The 19,846-nt window shown below is 44.5% G+C and overlaps 1 protein-coding gene across 1 annotated transcript; it reads right to left on the bottom strand.

Moving 5' to 3' along the window:
• Positions 1-15,038: 15,038 nt before the first annotated feature.
• Positions 15,039-19,486, bottom strand: LOC120028871 (E3 ubiquitin-protein ligase TRIM39-like). The gene is made up of 2 exons (XM_038974122.1): positions 19,383-19,486; positions 15,039-17,547 (listed from the first exon to the last, which is right to left on the bottom strand). The coding sequence occupies exon 2, from the start codon at positions 17,543-17,545 to the stop codon at positions 15,863-15,865; it is 1,683 nt and encodes a 560-aa protein (XP_038830050.1). The 5' UTR covers positions 17,546-17,547; positions 19,383-19,486; the 3' UTR covers positions 15,039-15,862.
• Positions 19,487-19,846: the final 360 nt, after the last annotated feature.

Below are 19,846 nucleotides of genomic sequence, written 5' to 3'. Positions count from 1 at the left end.
TGGAGAACAATCGGGGAGAGACCTAGCCTAATGACACTGCTAACTACCCGGCGAGCCTGGGAAACTGGGTGCCTGGTACTTGGGGGCCCTTAATGGTGAACGCATTGTGAGTCAATTAGAAACTGTAAATACTGTACAGTGTGCACCTTAGAGACTATCTGCACTGACTCTCCACATAGCCAACCCTTACACACAAGCACACACACACGACCACCCATAAACAAACACACTCACTCACACACACAGTCAACGCTGCTGTTCTATTACATACAATGTTTTTAACTGCGCCACCAAGACTACCCACTTTCTATTTGTAGATCCAGTCACACTTGAGATAGCACATTCGTTATCTATACTGTATATCCCATTGTGTATACTGTATATCAGAATATTCGTACGCATACTTCCTCTTCTATTACTTGTTATGTTTTATTGTATTCTTTATTCATTGATATTGATTATTGTACTGTAATGTTGAGGGAGTTAACACACAAGCATTTCATGGCATCTTTTATACCTGCTGGAAACTGTGTGCATGACAAATAACATTTGATTTGCAGACCAAGGGGCTTGGAAGAAGTCTCTGTTAGAGGGGGAGGCCTCAGAAACATTGCAAACACTCACTACTGGATAGAACGTTTCATTCCACAACCAAGTTGCAAGCTGTGGGTATCTCTGCAGAAAATAGAGAACTGTGATCAGGAGTAATCTGCCTCTGGGACTGGCCTCATAGTGTTTAAAGTAAATGACAGTAAATAGAAGCTGGCAATCAGCCTCTGTCCACCTAGAGGAGAAATCACCTATTTGTTGAATAAAACATGTGTACAAAGGCGGCTCCAAAGGGAACAGAGATGAGGGAGTATGTCTGCTGTCTGTTAAAGGTCATTGGGAGGCTTAGTCCCTAGACAATGTTCCGTTAGGGACAGAGACTTGCTGATTGGGCTAGTTCAATGATTGTGCATCATATCAGTAGCGCTGCAGTTGAGCTCCCATAGACATACAAACCTACACCAGGCCACCCAGGCACTATTGGCAGCATCACTTGTAGCGTTCTGATTTGGTAGAGCCATAGCCAACGGCTACACTGCAATTTTCATTACTGGAGGGCCGGCTGTAGTTTTACGGCATAGCACCCAGCAATTTGTATTTACAATTCAGCCAATTCAGCCAACTGTGCCTGTGTGTGTGTGATTGTGTGTGTGCAGTAAGTGTGTGTGTGTCCGTGCGTGACTGTTTGTGTATGTGTGTCTCTATACAAGCGTGTGTTTTTTGTGTGTATTTGTGTGTGCTTATGCGTATGTACATGCATACATTGCTGATTATGTTTGTGCATATAAATGAATGTGTGTTGGTGGTACCATGCCATGCATCAGTGCCTCACACAAACACCCTTCCCCGCTCTCTCTCCCACCTCCTCCCCCCGTTTGGCAGACAAAGCATGAAGGAGGGAGTGAGTGACTCATAATCCACTTTCCTCTCCTCCTGTCCTCTCCTCTCCTCGGCTCCACACACAGCCAGGGTCTCTTTAAACAGAAAACAAAGCAACTATGAGAGAACGAAGGATCATTTAATAGGATTTCATTCAGCAGTGATGGGGGAGGGAGACAGGGAGCCAAGTCAATGGAAGACTGGGCCATGGCACATTCTCCTGCGGGAGACAAGAACACCTGACAAATACAGGAGGTGGAGGAGGAGACACATGACGAGGGTGATTACCTCCTAGGGCCAGGAAACGTATAGGACTGGATGCAATCAAGGCCCTGTCTTGTCTAATCAAATGATGCTGCAGGTACTAATCCCGCCATTTAAGGAGAACATGAAGCCTTGTTGTCGTCTAGCAGAATTTAGGGATGTGAGAGGAGTAGGAAGGGGGTGAAGGGTTCATACACATATACCTGGTGCATAGACTTATGAATGCAGCGAGACAGTGGAAACAGTGACTTTCTCTGAGAAATACTGACCAATCAGTGTGAGTGGAAATACCATCAAAGACTGCCTTGAGATGCCTATATATGACATAAATAAGTGTTTTTGGTGTGTGTGTGCACATTTGCGTGTGTGTGTGTGTGTGTGTGTGTGTGTGTGTGTGTGTGTGTGTGTGTGTGTGTGTGTGTGTGTGTGTGTGTGTGTGTGTGTGTGTGTGTGTGTGTGTGTGTGTGTGTGTGTGTGTGTGTGTGTGTGTGATGTATATTTGAAAGTGTGTTTATGTGTGATATCTCATGCACCCTGTATACCATGAAGATAGAAAGTAATAGATATAAACAGAGAGAGAGAGAGAGAGAGAGAGAGAGAGAGAGAGAGAGAGAGAGAGAGAGAGAGAGAGAGAGAGAGAGAGAGAGAGAGAGATACTGAGGGGGTTTGAGAGAGAGACAGGGGTATTGTTGTTCTGGGATTGATTTGCACTTTTCGCACCACAGTACGTTCACCACAGAACACGTCTCCTTCCTGAGCTGTATGACGGCTGCGTGGTCCCATGGTGTATATACTTGCGTACTATTGTTTGTACAGACGAACGTGGTACCTTTAGGCGTTTTGAAATTGGAGGTCTTGGCTGATTTCTTTTGATTTTCCCATGATGTCAAGCAAAGAGGCACTGAGTTTGAAGGTAGGCCTTGAAATACATCCACAGGTACACCTTCAATTGACTCAAATTATGTCAATTAGCCTATCAGAAGCTTCTAAAGCTTCTAAAGGCACAGTCAACTTAGTGTATGTAAACTTCTGACTCACTGAAATTGATAGTGATAGTGAATTATAAGTGATGTAATCTGTCTGTAAACAATTGTTTGAAATATTACTTGTGTCATGCACACATTAGATGTCCTAAACGACTTGCCAAAACTATAGTTTGTTTACAAGATTTGTGGAGTGGTTGAAAAACAAGTGACTCCTACCTAAGTGTATGTAAACTTCTGACTTCAACTGTACATAATATGAAATTTGTAATGTCTTTTGTGAGTGTAATGTTTACTGTTCAATTTTATTGTTTATTTCACTTTTGTATATTATCTACCTCACTTGCTTTGGCAATGTTAACATATGTTTCCCATGCCAATAAAGCCCCTTAAATTGAATTGAATTGAGAGAGAGAGAGACTGAGGGGGATTGAGAGAGAGAGATAGAGAGAGAGAGAGAGAGAGAGAGAGAGAGAGAGAGAGAGAGAGAGAGAGAGAGAGAGAGACAGACTGAGTGAGAGAGAGAGAGAGAGAGAGAGAGAGACAGAGAGAGAGAGAGAGAGAGAGACAGACAGACAGACAGACAGACAGACAGACAGACAGACAGACAGACAGACAGACAGACAGACAGACAGACAGACAGACAGACAGACAGACAGACAGACAGACAGACAGACAGACAGACAGACAGACAGACAGACAGACAGACAGACAGACAGACAGACAGACAGACTGAGGGGGATTGAGAGATAGAGGGAGAGGGGCCCTTTACCAGCCAGCGACCGCTACTAGTTCAGAGTCAAACAGGGCCAATCAGCCTCGGAGTGTGAGATAATGAGGGTTGCTGGGGTCCCGGCTGTCCTCCCCTCCCCTCTCCTCCTTTCCTCCTGTTATCAGCCCAACCATAGTGCTGCTGAATCAGGCAGGCGGTGTGTGTGAAGCAGGTTATTAGGGGCCAGATTAGCTCATCCCTTACCTGCCTTACCTCCATCTGATCCCACCTCTGTTACCAACCGTCCGGCAGTCACTCATAGCGATATGATCCTAATTTTCACAAAGGAACACAAAAGGGCCGGGCCGGGCTGTCTCGTGAGGCCTTGGTGTTTCAGCTCTCTCTCTCTCCTTCACGCCAGTGCTCCCCTCACATCACGCCCTGCCAAGCGCAGCCACCAAGCAACTTCCCATTTTTCCATTATCATATTTTACTTCCACCTTTTCCACTTGTCTGAGTGGCCCACTTTCTCCGGCGGGCAGCGCACTTAAAGAGGCGTTTACAACCTCTCTGGCTGCCACAGTGCCGGACTCAGACATCAAATAGAGCCTGAGATGTCTCAGATGTGTACGCATGGGAGAGTGGACCACCAGACAAAACACATTGCGGCTCAGATAGGTCTAAGTCTGCTTTAACCTGCCTAGAAATATACAACAGCGCTGTGCCACAAAATCATAATCAAAGTGTTCTACAGGCAGCAGAGTTAGCTGCACATGTATCATAAACCTCCAACATGGCCCAGCTACACTGGGAGGGAATCAGCCTAGGCAGCCCCAGAGATCACAGCATTTGAATAACGCGAGTAGAAGGCACCTTTTTCACAGCAGAAGAGATTAAAATTGTGAAACGTGTAAATGTCTTTTAAGAAGCTGGTGCCTGGCGATAAAGTGGGATGTGCTGCTACTAAGGGGAGAAGAGGAGGCGGGCAAGGCGAGAGGAGAGGAGGGAAACATGGACTTTGGCAAATGTGGTCTCTTCAGGATGTTCTGGGCTGGGTTACCTTCACTTTGACTTCTCCTCTTTTCTGCTGCAGCCTGTAAGCCTTCAATTAAATGACGGCTACCTTTTTCAAGTCACTAATCCTCTTAACTCAGCTCCTGTACCCTTTGCCATACGCAAAGAGCCTCGCATTGCAAAGAGAAGTAGAACACTTTGGAGAGTAGAGTCACTCCTCTCTGCCCCCTCTGTCCCTCAACGTTAACTTCTGGAGTTAACCAAGTGGGGGCCCAGTCACAGGCCCTGAATGAAGCATGGGTGTAAATATTATCTTAATACAGACATGGGTAATGGTGTGTTGGTGGTAAAAGAGACTTGGAGAATCTTGGAGTGATGGGACAAAGTGTCGTCATTCCAACAGCATTTCCTTCCTTCCTAAGACACGCTTCTATTAGCCGTCAGTGATCCATTCAACCCCTCATCCCCCAGCCAAGGCAGGAATGCCAGTGCTTTATGACACCAAGGTCAAAGGTCAACGATGCAGGGTCAGCTACACCGCTCCTCCCATACCTTATGTCTTAGCTTTGCCTCTATACTTGAAACCAAAAGCATTTTCAAAGAGCATTTGAAAAAAAATGTAGTTGAATTTTTTTTGCAATTATTTCTTATTCAGGAAACATAATGAATTTGAGAGGTCGGAAATTGAACCAAACTTCCTCAGCTCTACCAAAATGGAAATGAAACATTTAGCAATGGTAATTTTCCTTTTTCAAATTGGTTAAATTGCAGAGGGTTGGAAATTGTGGGGAAAGCAATTTTAGCTGGAGAACAAAGTGCAAAAGCTTAAAAAAGTCTTCATCATTTAGGTTTAGATTTGACTCTCATCTTTTCCCATTTACTACATGCAGAGACTTAGGCAGAAGGCAGGCAGGTAGGGGAGGCAGGGGTCTGGGGGTCGTAATGGGAAAACAAGAGTTTGAGACAGAAATACCGGTCGCCGGTCACAGAGGACAGGAGAAGATTCACAGAGCTCTCAAACCTTCAGGATGACCCCCACAGTTGTGCCAAAATACTACCATAGCCATTCAACATTTGCCACACAATACTACCATAGTCATAAATTACATTTTATGTACTGTACTAAGGGAAAGATGCAAGCTGACAACCTATGGTAATTCTAATGAATACCACGTGTAACCAGACTAAACATTTAGGTTACAACATAAAACAGTGATTTGTGTTTTGTTTGTGTCGCTACCCGTCTCCTGAATACATGTTTTCCTACTCTGACTCACAGAGCACCAATGGAGAGCTGCCTTTCAGTGGCTTATTGATTGGTGTTGTGTACAATGCCTCTTTAAGAGAGGGGGTGTTCCCTCTAGAATCAGACAACGTTAACTATTGATTGGCTAGTGGCAGGCAAACAGGGGAGGACACAGTCACAGAGTCATGGACAATTAATGTTCTCTCCATAGGTCTCTCTCTCTCTCTCTCTCTCTCTCTCTCTCTCTCTCTCTCTCTCTCTCTCTCTCTCTCTCTCTCTCTCTCTCTCTCTCTCTCTCTCTCTCTCTCTCTCTCTCTCTCTCTCTCTCTCCTAGGCATTTAAAATCTATTCAAACTGGTTTATTGACATGGTAAATATGTAGCTACACTTCCAGGGTGTGGAGGAGCATGCATTATTAGCAAAAACACAATACTCAGGATTGTGGTTGCACACCAAACAAAACTGCTCTAAACAGTAGTGTCTCCCACTGTCATTAACTAGCTGGTAAAATGAGATGGACACTGACCACAGGAGGTTGGTGGCACCTTAATTCGGGAGGACGGGCTTGTGGTAATGGCTGGAGCGGAATCGGTGGAATGGTATCAAATAAATGGTTTCCATGTGTTTGATGCCATTCCATTCGCTCGATTCCAACCATTATTATGAGCTGTCCTCCCCTTAGCAGCCTCCACTGACACTGACATGTTGTGTTTGACGTACAACACACACACAAACACACGCACGCGTGCGCACCATGTCCACCCACACGCACACAAACGAAGCAAAAATACGATAATCCAAGGAAATCAAGTCTCCTCGTTCAACACCGAACAATGAAAATAGGCTGGTAATGACAATAAGGGCTCTGTAATGGCCAATCTCTAGCAAAGAGAAAAGCCATTATCTGTCAATACCCTCTGAGCCCGCCTCAGAATAGCAAGCCTGGCTGCAACACAATGATTTACTGGACAATTTTACACTGCTCCTGTATCCGTTTCAATCAAATCTCCAATATTAATACCAAGCAATAATTTATTCTGCTTTATTACAAATGCAACCCTCCTTTTTCGATAAATCAGCCACTAAAGCTAGAATAATTCACAGTGGAAATCAAGCATATTTTCTTTCGGGCAGACTCATTATTTCAAAGTTCTTGTTCTGTGGGTGAGAGAGAGAGAGAGAGAGACAGACAGACAGACAGACAGACAGACAGACAGACAGACAGACAGACAGACAGACAGACAGACAGACAGACAGACAGACAGACAGACAGACAGGCAGGCAGACAGGCAGGCAGGCAGGCAGGCAGGCAGGCAGACAGACAGACAGACAGACAGACAGACAGACAGACAGACAGACAGGCAGGCAGGCAGACAGACAGACAGGCAGGCAGGCAGGCAGGCAGACAGACAGACAGACAGACAGACAGACAGACAGACAGACAGACAGACAGACAGACAGACAGACAGACAGACAGACAGACAGTTAGGAATGTGTCTCCCTCGACTAGTGTCACTTTGTCTAGCTTCAATTATTCAAACCATTCTGACAATTACATTTGAGATGTTCTGGTCCTAGAGACAAGCCTGATAACCCTGTGAAGTCATCCATTTCTATGTTTGGTACCAAAACTAGTAACATCTATTGTTACGTACGGTAGTGTACTGTCATGACAGGGTAACAGTACCTCCTAACCTCCTTCCTCTCTGCTCTCATTAGAATACACACAGAAACCACATATGCCTCAGCGCGACGCTACATCAATTAGCAGCAATTAACACTGGCTTGCAGAGCACCTGTGCAGTGTGTATAGAGTTAGTATCTGGGCCATGGAAGAAAGAATGTGTGGTGTGTAACACAGAGATGCCCCAGGTGGATCCTGTCAGGCCCCAGTTAGCCCATGTCTCAGCCTGTCTCTCTGAGGCAGGACCAGCCACCAGACAGGTGAGCACAGAACTCTGGTGTGGATGTGGTCGTATCAACGAATGTCCCATACATTCATTGATATATTTTTTTAGCGGGCCTATGCAAAATGATGAAGATTGATTGACTGAGTGATGCCTTTTGAATTGATCATGGCCATTCTATTTCCTTCTAGATCTACAGCTGTCACTTTGATTTCTAGATACTCCATCCAGCCAAGCAGCAGTGAGTCCACATTTATTTTTTTCACGACTAGCGCAGAACTCAAGAAAGGCCAGAATCTGGGTTTAGTGGAGAGAGACAGGAGGGGAAGAGGTGGGGTGGGGGGCAGGCAGGACTAGATGAAAGAAACAGCTGTAAACAAATGACAGCCATGCAGCACACCCCTCCACCCCCCTCCTGTGGTGAACTGCCCTGTGCGGTCATCGAACAGCTTCAAAGAGGTATGCAAGCGAACACCACAGAATCCTCAAAGAGTCAGCCTCTGTCACACAGCCGCAATCGCCCCCGCACACACACACACACACACACACACACACACACACACACACACACACACACACACACACACACACACACACACACACACACACACACACACACACACACACACACACTCACACCCCTGCCTGCACACACTGAGAGAGAGAGAGAGAGAGAGAGAGAGAGAGAGAGAGAGAGAGAGAGAGAGAGAGAGAGAGAGAGAGAGAGAGAGAGAGTCAGTGAGAGAGGGGTCCTGTGTTCATGATGAATTGCATGTATAGCCAACATTTGTGTGTGTATTGTGAGTGACTCTCAAGCTAGCTTCCTGTATCTGCTCTGTATTACCGGCCTTGCTGGGAGATTTATGGTGCATTGCGTTTGGTTGGACTTTTACAAAGGAAAAGGCATATACATCAAACCAGCATAGTCTGTCAATATAAAAGGTTTGTATCCTATCAACTAGTTTCCTCAAACCATAGATGCAGTGACCTTTTAGGCCCATCTCCTGTGCACACTGTACATGTGAGAAGTGTTCATACAGCAAGACGGCAGTGTGCAAATGCTAAATGGTGCCAACAAAGGACTTGGCGCCAGCATACTGCGTAGTACAGTGTACAAGTGAATACACACCAACGAACCATAGCTAGGAAGGGTATGAGTGTATGAACAGAAGACTGTGTGCGTGTGCATGGATGAGTGTGTCATGAAGGTCTCAGTTGGAGATCATGGGTGCTCAGTGTGTAAGACTTGGGGGGTGGCAGGGGGTGCCTGTATGGAGGGTAGAGGGGGGCCAGTGTGGTGTGAGGGGTGGCAGGGGGTGCCTGTATGGAGGGTAGAGGGGGGGCCGGTGGGGTGCAGGGGGTAGCAGGGGTTGCCTGTATGGAGGGTAGAGGGGGGCCAGTGTGGTGCGGGGGGTGGCAGGGGGTGCCTGTATGGAGGGTAGAGGGGGGCCAGTGTGGTGCGGGGGGTGGCAGGGGGTGCCTGTATGGAGGGTAGAGGGGGGGCCGGTGGGGTGCAGGGGGTGGCAGGGGGTGCCTGTATGGAGGGTAGAGGGGGGGCCGGTGGGGGGTGGCAGGGGGTGAATGTATGGAGGGTAGAGGGGGGAGGGTGGGGTGTGGGGGATTGCCTGTATGGAGGGAAGAGGGGGGGCCGGTGGGGTGCAGGGGGTGGTGTTACCAGGCGAAGTGATCGCACCTCCACGCCAGCCCCCCATAGTAATTACACACTCCAGTGGCTGGACTGGGAGGGAAATTGAAGGCCTGGGCAAGGGAGGCCCCAGCTGCCTCTCTCTCCCTCCCCATCAGCAAAGTGGTGATTGAACCTGGCTAACACACACACGGCACAGACGCACACACGGCACACACATGATACACACACAAGACACACACACGGCACACTCTGATACACATACTGAATCCTCAGAGGAAATGCTGCTTTGTGTCGCGGTAATGAGATTCTCACACACCCGGACTTATTTACCAGCCCAGACGGGTGAGGAGGATGGAGGAAGGGAGAGAGAGAAAGTGGGAGAGAGAGGGAGGGAGAGAGGAAGAGATGGAGGACAACGGGAAGGAGAATGGGTAGGCATAGTCAGCCAGCTTTACTTCACAGGCCCCACCACCTAGAGAGACGGTTCAGCTGGCCTGGGCTGAGGCAGTGAGGCCTGTTTTGGCTATGGGTGGGACCTGTTGTCATTAATTTGTTAATAGGACAAGGAAGAAGGTAATATTGATCAAAACTTTAAAACTTTACGTAGCCAAACACGTCTGGGCCCTGTGTCCCCCGTGTCCTCCTTGGCCCTGTGTCCCCCTTGTCCTCCTTGGCCCAGCAGGAGGACACAGTCGCCAGCGAGCCATGGGACTTGCACACAATTAAACACGTCAGCGTGGGGTAACCTACCACACCTGCCGGGGGTGAAGACAGCAGCGCCTTGGACAGACCAGGCACACAAACACACGCACACACAGACACACACACACACACACACACACACACACACACACACACACACACACACACACACACACACACACACACACACACACACACACACACACACACACACACACAAACAAGCGGTGGGGACAGGATGATTAAGAAGTTACCTCAATAAGGGGACCGAAGTCCAGCTGTGACCTCGATTCCCACTGCCTTCTCTGCCCAACTACTCCATACACAGTACTGACATGAAGAAAATACATCGAGATAACACTAACACATGGTGAAAATATATGACATAATAATAACTTATTAGTGACTTGCTATCCTTGGAATTCATCAAAACTTGCACCTGTTCTGTACCAGGTAGTTACAATTGTATTTCTTTGATATATTGTTATATTTACAGTATATAATATTTAAATAAGTAGCAGAATGTACCCATTGTTACCACATAATTTCCTACCAGGAAATAGAGTAAACGGTACCGTTAAATAAAGTGCTACTGACAAAGTTATACAAATGTTCATGAAAACAGGTGTCACTAACTAAAGCAGTAGTTTGTCAGTAAGTGTTTGCTTTCCTTAGCAACCAATCGAATAAACTATTCCTGTTTGCTATTCCTGTTTGCTTTAGACAGAATTACCTTGATTATGTACCAAAAAAGTCAATTAAATTAAATTAACTGTGAAAGGCTATTTATTTTAACACGAGGATGCGTATTTTTTTTCTTTAATAGGTATTATAGGAAAAAGCTGAATAGCACAAATATTGGCAGGAGAACAAAGGAAGAAGCAGTGACGTTACTTTGAGCAGCTGAGTCACACTGCCATCATGTGGTCAAATACAGGTACTGCATAACTGCAAACCAACGACGGTACCGTTACCAAACAAGTATTTCTGAAATCATTCATAGGGGACACCATTGAGTGCAAATGTTTGAGCTAGCCCTGCTATAACACACCTCACTAGCTAATCAACCAGTCACCAAACCATTTGTTAGTGGAATCAAGTAGGTTAGTGCTGAGCTACAACAAAAATGTGCATGTCCTGAGGGACATAATTTCAGTCTGAGGTACCACTTCATTACCTTGGAAAACATACATCTGCTTTCTCCATAGAGATACATTGTTTTTGCCTTCAATAAAGTCCTTCCAAACTCTTGTGTGATGTTGAGTATAACCCATTCTGTTACAAAATACACCTCTTTATTTATTTGAATATGCATGCCTACGTACACAAATACTGGAGTGCAACAAATTGATTTCTCCTCCACGTCACTACATACTCCTGTTGAGTTGAATAGGGCTATCCACTCTGTTGCCAAGTACATAGTAGGAGCAACTTCAATCTGAAGAACCCCTCTATTTTAACTACAGTCAGACTGACAGCCACACACACACAGACTCAACACACACACGCACACTCACACTCACACGCACACGCACACGCACACGCACACGCACACACACACACACACACACACACACACACACACACACACACACACACACACACACACACACACACACACACACACACAGAGAGATAGAGGGAAAGAGTGATATGCAAGTAGGAAATGAACAATGTGACTGCCTTTGATAGACTGTGGGATTCTTTCCGTCTCATTGAGTTTGAATAATTTCCCGGATCAAATGGAGAGTAATTACACAACACCATCTCATGTAGAATGGTTGCTGTTTCCAGAGGGAGTGGCTAAGTATGTTTCACTGAATTGCAAACGGCCCACTGGGAACAGTCTTCAATTCAACATCTATTCCACGTTGTTCAACGTAATTTCATTGAAATGATGAGGAAACAACCTTGATTCAACCAGGGTGTACCCAGTGGGAGATGTCGTATTGGCAATGTAGTCACTTTCTTCACAGCTATAGCTAAAAGCTTTGGCTCTGTCGTATGGTCTCTGTGGTCTGTAGTCCGTGTTCTGTGGTCTGTGATCTGTAGTCTGTGGAGAGGGAGCTGACCATTGTGCTGAATAAGGACTAAACTTTATGATGTAACTGAGTGTTCGGGTTAAGAGTAGAGCTCAAGATCTACACTTGTTTCTCCACTGTTGCTATTTTGGAAAGGAGTCACCTAGTCATAAGAAAGCATGCGGTCAAATAGGCAACCACCTGTTACACTAGGAAGAACCAACACTACTCTGAAATCACTGAATTGAATCTCCACATTACTCAACAAGGTTTCTGTCAATTATTTTTCCTACGATGAAAACACATCCGTATAACTATATGTGTGAAAAAGAATGGTATCAACCACGTGTTTGATGTGTTTGATGCCATTCCATTGACATCATTCCAGCCATTACTATGAGCCATCCTCCCCTCAGCAGCCTTCATTGCATCCACATTATAGGCCTATATGACATAATGTGAGCAGCAGGAGACATTGGCTATCTACCACCTCTGAAACAGTGGTTGTCGGGTGGCACTATGGAAATTAGGTTTACTTCACTTCAAGCATGTTAATGTGGCTAATCCCCAGATTACGTGCCTATTTTCAAGATGCTATTACATCACTGAGTGTTAGGATCACCATAATTCTCACTGGCATTTCCACCTAATCCTGCAGCATTTTATTACCAAACCAGGTGGGATGCAGCCCTGGAGGCTGATCGGGACTGATGCGAGCCTTAAGGCTCTTTGTCCTTAACACAAAATAATGGATCAAAAGTGTAATAGGACACATCTTGCTTTCTGAAACACTGAGAAAGAAGAGCAGTCGAAGATGGTGACCTATAAAGCAAAGTCATGCCACCATGGGGAGAAGTGTCATGGCTGTATCCCGTGGGTTGGGTGCATCTGATTGTGATGACGTACTGTATCGTCCATGTTCCAGCTCCAACCCACTGCTGGTTTCTAGGCAACAGTTGAGGAGGACAGATGGAAGGATGGGTCACCTACATAAAGATGCATAAACCATGGTGCAGGATGGATAATCCACTGTAGGCCATGGAGATGCTATGAAATTAGATGTATAATATGTAATTCTATGCTGTAGGTCAGGAATCAGGGGATGGTTTGTGTGTGTGTGTGTGTGTGTGTGTGTGTGTGTGTGTGTGTGTGTGTGTGTGTGTGTGTGTGTGTGTGTGTGTGTGTGTGTGTGTGTGTGTGTGTGTGTGTGTGTGTGTGTGTGTGTGTGTGTGTGTGTGTGTGTGTGTGTGTGTGTGTGCGTGTGTGTGCGTGTTTGTGTCACGATAGCAACATTATAAGTAAACAAAAAAGCAAATAGTGTCAATAGAGGCAATCTGAGATTCAGCACCACAGACAATGATGATACATACCCTTGCATGTGATCTTCATTATAGTGTACTGTGCATTCGAAAAGTATTCAGAACCCACATTTTGTTAAATCACAGCCTTATTCTAAAATGGATTACATTTTATTTTAAAACTCATCAATCTAAACACAATACCCCATAATGACAATGTGAAAAAGGTTTTCAGAAATGTTTGCTAATTTACAAAAAATAAAAACACAAATAACTTATTTACATAAGCATTCAGACCCTTTGCTATGAGACGCGAAATTGAGAACAGGTCCATCCTGTTTCCATTGACTATCCTTGAGATGTTTCTACAATTTGATTGGTGGCCAGCTGTGGTAAATTCGATTGATTGGACATGATTTGGAAAAGCACACACCTGTCTATATAAGGTCCCACAATTGACAGTGCATGTCAGAGCAAAAACCAAGCCATGAGGTTGAAGGAATTGTCCGTAGAGCGCCGAGACAGGATTGTGTCAAGGCACAGATCTGGGGAAGGATACCAAAAATTGTCTACAGTATTGAAGGTCCCCAAGAACAGTGGCCTCCATCATTTTTGAATGTAAGAAGTTTGGAAACACCAAGACTCTTCCTAGAGCTGGCTGCCCAGCCAAACTGTGCAATTGGGGGAAAAGGGCCTTGGTCAGGGAGGTGACCAAGAACCTGATAGTCACTCTGACAGAGCTCCAGAGTTCCTCTGTGGAGATAGGAGAACCTTCCAGAAGGACAACCGTCTCTGCAGCACTCCACCAATCAGGCCTTTCTGGTAGAGTGGCAAGACAGAAGCCACTCCTCAGTAAAAGGCACATGATAGCCCACATGGAGTTTGCCCCCAAAAATCTAAAGGACTCTCAGACCATGAGAAACAAGATTCTCTGGTCTGATGAAACCAAGATTGAACTCTTTGGCCTGAATGCCAAGCGTTACGTCTGTAGGAAACCTGGCACCATCCCTACGGGGAAGCATGGTGGTGGCAGCATCATGCTGTGGGAATGTTTTTCAGTGGCGGGGACTGTGAGACTTGTCAGGATTGAGGGAAAGATGAACGGATCAATGTACAGAGAGATCTTTGATGAAAACCTTCTCCAGAGCGCTCAGGACCTCAGATTGGGGGAAAGGTTCACCTTCCAACAGGACAACGACCCTAAGCACACAGCCAAGACAACGCAGGAGTGGCTTCAGGACAAATCTCTGAATGTCCTTGAGTGGCCCAGCCAGAGCCCGGACTTGAACCCAATCGAACATCTCTGGCGATACCTGAAAATACCTGTGCGTCGACGGTCTCCATCCAACCTGACAGAGCTTGAGAGAATCTGCAGAGAAGAATGGGAGCAACTCCCCAAATACAGGTGTGCCAAGCTTGTAGCGTCATACCCAAGAAGATGCAAGGCTGTAATCACTACCAAAGGTGCTTCAGCAAAGTACTGCGTAAAGGGTCTGAATACTTTTTTTTTACATTTGCAAACATTTCTAAAAAACAGTTTTTGCTTTGTCATTATGAGGTATTATGTGTAGATTGAGGAGGGGGAAAAACGATTTAATACATTTTGGAATAAGGCTGTAACGTAACAAAATGGGAAGAAAGTCAAGGGGTCTGAATTCTTTACGTAATTCAAGGCCTGCAAGTCCTGCCTGGTTTGTCTGACCTCTTACTGTGAGACTCACACACCTCACCTCATCAGATAGCCCCAGCCCTAAAGAGACTTGCCATTTGATGGTACAGAATACATACAGAACTCAAATGAAAAGTTGATACGTTTAGTTTTATTTTTCCTTGATATGAGAGACAAAGATCAGTCATTTGTGGCATTTCATTACATACTGCAATCTCCTCTTTAACCAATTAGTTGCAAAAGTTCCGGAAATTTACCAAAGTTACTGGAATTTTTCAGAAATACATTATAATTAATTAACAGGTAATTTTGGAAATGGAAACTTTGAGAATTTACACTTGATTATTTTAAATGATACATATTTTTCTGATTCTTTATGACTGTGCCCATATTTTCCATGCATTTCTAGTGGATAGACCATATGGTTCAGGAGAAAACAGCCTTATTCATTAAACAAACATCTTATCAACAATGATGGCATTTGAAAGGAAATCTGAAAGAATTTAACTATTGAGATAGACAACTGACACCACTTCGGCCCCCACAAAATACAACAAAGATATATAAAAGATAAAGAAAGTTAAGAATATAAAGGATATTCCATGTTGAAATCTTCATAATAAGCAGCGACGATATTCACTAAATTGTTAAGTTAAATTTAGGTTCATATTTTACCGTTTTGGGATTCTATTTTTCATATAAAGGTGGCAGGTAGCCTAGCAGTTAAGAGCGTTGGGCCAGTAATCTGAAATCCCAGAGCCGACTAGGTGAAAAATCTTGTCTGTGTCCTTGAGGAAGGCACTTCTGGATAAGAGCGTCTGCTAAAATTACAAAAATATTAAAAACATAGTTTATATCTTCACCATTTTTCTTCGTCTTACATTTTATTGAAGAATCCCCAAATTCTTGATTATTGGTACTTTTCCGGGAATGTTCCCTCTCTTTGCACAACCCCAATAAGGAATGACAATCAGCTGACCTGAAAAAGTTCAATTTCATCAATAGTAGAGATGATCAGAGGGGCAGAGTTACCACTACGTTTACCAGGGCAGATGTATGGATAGAGTTTCTCAGTGAAGGTGTAGTCAATGAAAGAGTGGATAGGAGACTTGGCCTCCACATCATAGAAGGAGACCTGACCCTCTTCATAATCCACAAACACTCCCACCTTCTGAGGCTTCTCTCTCAGGGAGAGGGAGCAAAATGGGGAAGCCCCAGCGGTGTACTCATCTCCATTCCTCAGTGACAGAATCCAGTATCCATTCTCAGGGCTCAGTGTAATCCTTCCCTTCCTGTTGATGGACTCTCTGGCCACTCCTATAGACCAGTCAGTCTTCCCCTTAACCTCCAACTCATAGTAGAATCTCCCTGAAGAGAAACCCTCCTTTCCCAGGACACAAAGAGTAGTATCAAACCTTGCTAGTTTGTCAGGAAGATGTTGTTTTATATCTCCAAGTCTTACTTGTTTACCGTCCTCAGACAGGACAAGTTTGCAGTTTGCCGTATCAGGGTCCAGAGTCACATCCACTGCATACTGCTGCATCCTCTGGTGCTCAGAATCACACAATGACTTATGTAAAGTCTTCACTGTATCCAACAGCTGGGGCATGATTCTCAGAGTCTCTGCAAGCTGACACAGAGCTCTCCTCAAGTTTCCTACACACAGCTTAGTGTGAATACTGATCTGAGACAAGTCCATGGTGGGAGGAAAACTGCAGAGGGATGCAGAGCTCTGGAGAAGGTGGAGGTGGTCTTCAGTGTTTGAGAGCTTCTCCAGCTCAGTGCGTCTCCTCTGTAACCCTGCCATTTCCTGCTCCAGCCCCCAAATGAGCCTTTCAGCCCACCTCTCTTCTGCTTTCTTCTCCTCCTCAACCACCTCCATGTAGTCAGTCTGGCTTTTCTGAAAGCTTTGCACCAGATCAGTGAAGAGTTGAATGGTTTTTGCTTTATCTCTTTGTGTGTATTTGTTTCTGAGATCTACTGAGTGTTTCATCTCCTGAATCTTCTGCAGTCGCTCCTGGATCAGATGCTGCACTTGTGCCTCTGTCTTCCCCAGCTGAGCCTTCCTCTCTTCACACTCTTCCTCTATAGGGACAGTGTGGTGATCTTTGTGGTCTGTCTCAGTGCAGAACTGGCAGACACACATCTGGTCAGTCCTACAGAACAGCTCCAGGAATTTGTTGTGCTTCTTACACGTCCTGTCTTCTTCCAGGTTGTCCACAGGGTCAATCAGTGTGTGTCTCTTTAGGGCTGGGGCTATCTGATGAGGCTGCAGGTGAGTCTCACAGAAAGAGGTCAGACACACCAGGCAGGACTTGCAGGCCTTGAGCTTTGTCCCAGTGCAGACGTCACAGGCCGTTTCTCCAGGTTTGGTAGGACGTTGTGCTTGGCTGACGGGAGATTTCTCTTGAACTGCATGCTTGAATTGATCAGCCATGTCAGCAATGAAAGTATTGACAAAGAGTTCTGGTCTCCTATAAAACCTTCGTTTACACAGTGGACACAGGCAGTGGTCAGTGGTATCCCAGTATCCACTGACACAGGCCATGCAGAAGTTGTGTCCACATGGAGTTGTGACTGGCTTAGTAAACACATCCAGACAGATAGAGCACAAGAACTGATCTTCAGACTGGGGACAGCTGGAGGTAGCCATATCTAGACAGACAGACCAAACATAACTGGCAACTAGCAAGACATTAGGAATAAACAAAAAAAAGTGACACGAAGAGTGTCATGGATGGTTTTGTATGTGCTAATACCAACAAATCTGTATACATACACTATCGGTCAAAAGTTTTAGAACACCTACTCATTCAAGGGTTTTTCTTTATTTTTACTATTTTCTACATTGTAGAATAATAGTGAAGACATCATAACTATGAAATAACACATATGGTAACCAAAATCATGTAGTAACCAAAAAATATATTTTATATTTATTTATATATTTTATTGTGTTAAATGAGGCCTCACATCCTCGTTACACTAGTGACCATATCCCCCGCGCATCCCGCAAAGGCGGAGGTGTTGCTAACATTTATGATAGCAAAAAAAAAATTACAAAAAAAACCCTGATGTTTTTGTCTTTTGAGCTTCTAGTCATGAAATCTATGCAGCCTACTCAATCACTTTTTATAGCTACTGTTTACAGGCCTCCTGGGCCATATACAGCGTTCCTCACTGAGTTCCCTGAATTCCTATCGGACCTTGTAGTCATGGCAGATAATATTCAAATTTTTGGTGACTTTAATATTCACATGGAAAAGTCCACAGACCCACTCCAAAAGGCTTTCGGAGCCATCATCGACTCAGTGGGTCTGTGGGTCAACATGTCTCCGGACCTACTCACTGCCACAGTCATACTCTGGACCTAGTTTTGTCCCGTGGAATAAATTTTGTGGATCTTAATGTTTTTCCTCATAATCCTGGACTATCGGACCACCATTTTATTACGTTTGCAATCACAACAAATAATCTGCTCAGACACCAACCAAGGATCATCAAAAGCCGTACTATAAATTCTTGAACTCTGTGAAGCATTTATTTGGGCTGTAATTCCTGAGGCTGGTAACTCTAATGAACTTATCCTCAGCAGCAGAGGTAACTCTGGGTCTTCCTTTCCTGTGGCGGTCCTCATGAGAGACAGTTTCATCATAGCGCTTGATGGTTTTTGCGACTGCTCTTTAAACTTTTGACTGACCGTATTGACTGACCTTCATGTCTTCAAGAAATTATGGACTGTCTTTTCTCTTTGCTTATTTGAGCTGTTCTTGCCATAATATAGACTTGGTCTTTTACCAAATAGGGCTATCTTCTGTATACCCCCCTACCTTGTAACAACAAAAATGATTGGCTCAAACGCAACTTCTTCAGGATTGGTGGGTCCCCTGCGGGACAGTTGAGCTAATGTAGGCTAATGTGATTAGCATGAGGTTGTAAGTGACAAGAACATTTCCCAGGACATAGACATATCTGATATTGGCAGAAAGCTTAAATTCTTGCTAATCTAACTGCATTGTCTAATTTACAGTAGCTATTACAGTGAACGAATACCATGCTATTGTTTGAAGAGAGTGCACAGTTTTGAACATAAAAAGTTATTAACTATAATTTTACCATGTAGAAAATAGTAAAAATAATGAAAAACCCTTGAATGAGTAGGTGTTCTAAAACTTTTGACGGTAGTGTATGTGCATGCATTAAGCTTAAAGGGATATTTTACAAAAAACTTTTAAATAAACATTTTAGTGTGCATTTAATTGGCCTTGTCATCACAGTTTTTGCTCTATTCTGAAAGTGCTTTATCTTCAAAATGTAACTGCTGACATGCAAAACCTTTTTGGATCGTGTTAACAATTGTCTAATGAACAAAACACTAATAGATAGTTTTTGAGTAAACTATATATTTAAGATATATTTTCTTCTTGGCCTTTCTTGGCCACTATAGGGAGAGAAAGCAAGAAAATATAATCCCTCCATCAATTACTCACTTGTGTGTGTTGTTAACTCGATCCTGTCCCTAGATCTTTTTTTGAAGAACAAAAAGAGACGTAGCTTAGTTGTGTGTCGAGAGATCTCTGAAGAGCTGGGCTTGTTTCTGTATCAGATCCTTTGGTCTGATGTAGTTTCATTTCACCGAGGTGAAATCAGGTTACAGGAAATCACTCAGGTTACACAGCCACTCCCCATCCTCTATGAATACTGTATGTGCGTGTGCGTGTGCGTGTGCGTGCGTGTGTGTGCGTGTGTGTGCCTGCCCTTCCTACTGTTGTTCTTAAAGGAGCAGGGTTAATCTTTACACAGAGCTGGGCCCTCAAACAGCTTTAATCTTTACAATACTAGAATGATAGGAGTATTTCAAAACTGTTATTAAACCTATGTATATCCTTTGTTAGGTTTTAATTTTCCAGAGTAAATAACTCACGGACACTAGAGAAGCTTAACCAAGTTTAAT

This window comes from Salvelinus namaycush, chromosome 34 (genome assembly GCF_016432855.1).
Source record: "Salvelinus namaycush isolate Seneca chromosome 34, SaNama_1.0, whole genome shotgun sequence".
Lineage (NCBI taxonomy): Eukaryota > Metazoa > Chordata > Actinopteri > Salmoniformes > Salmonidae > Salvelinus > Salvelinus namaycush.
This window is presented reverse-complemented; position numbering and strand designations above follow the sequence as displayed.

Bases quoted from the DNA above. Each gene is read 5' to 3' on its own strand.
- LOC120028871 (XM_038974122.1), bottom strand. From the start codon at position 17,545: ATGGCTACCTCCAGCTGTCCCCAGTCTGAAGATCAGTTCTTGTGCTCT.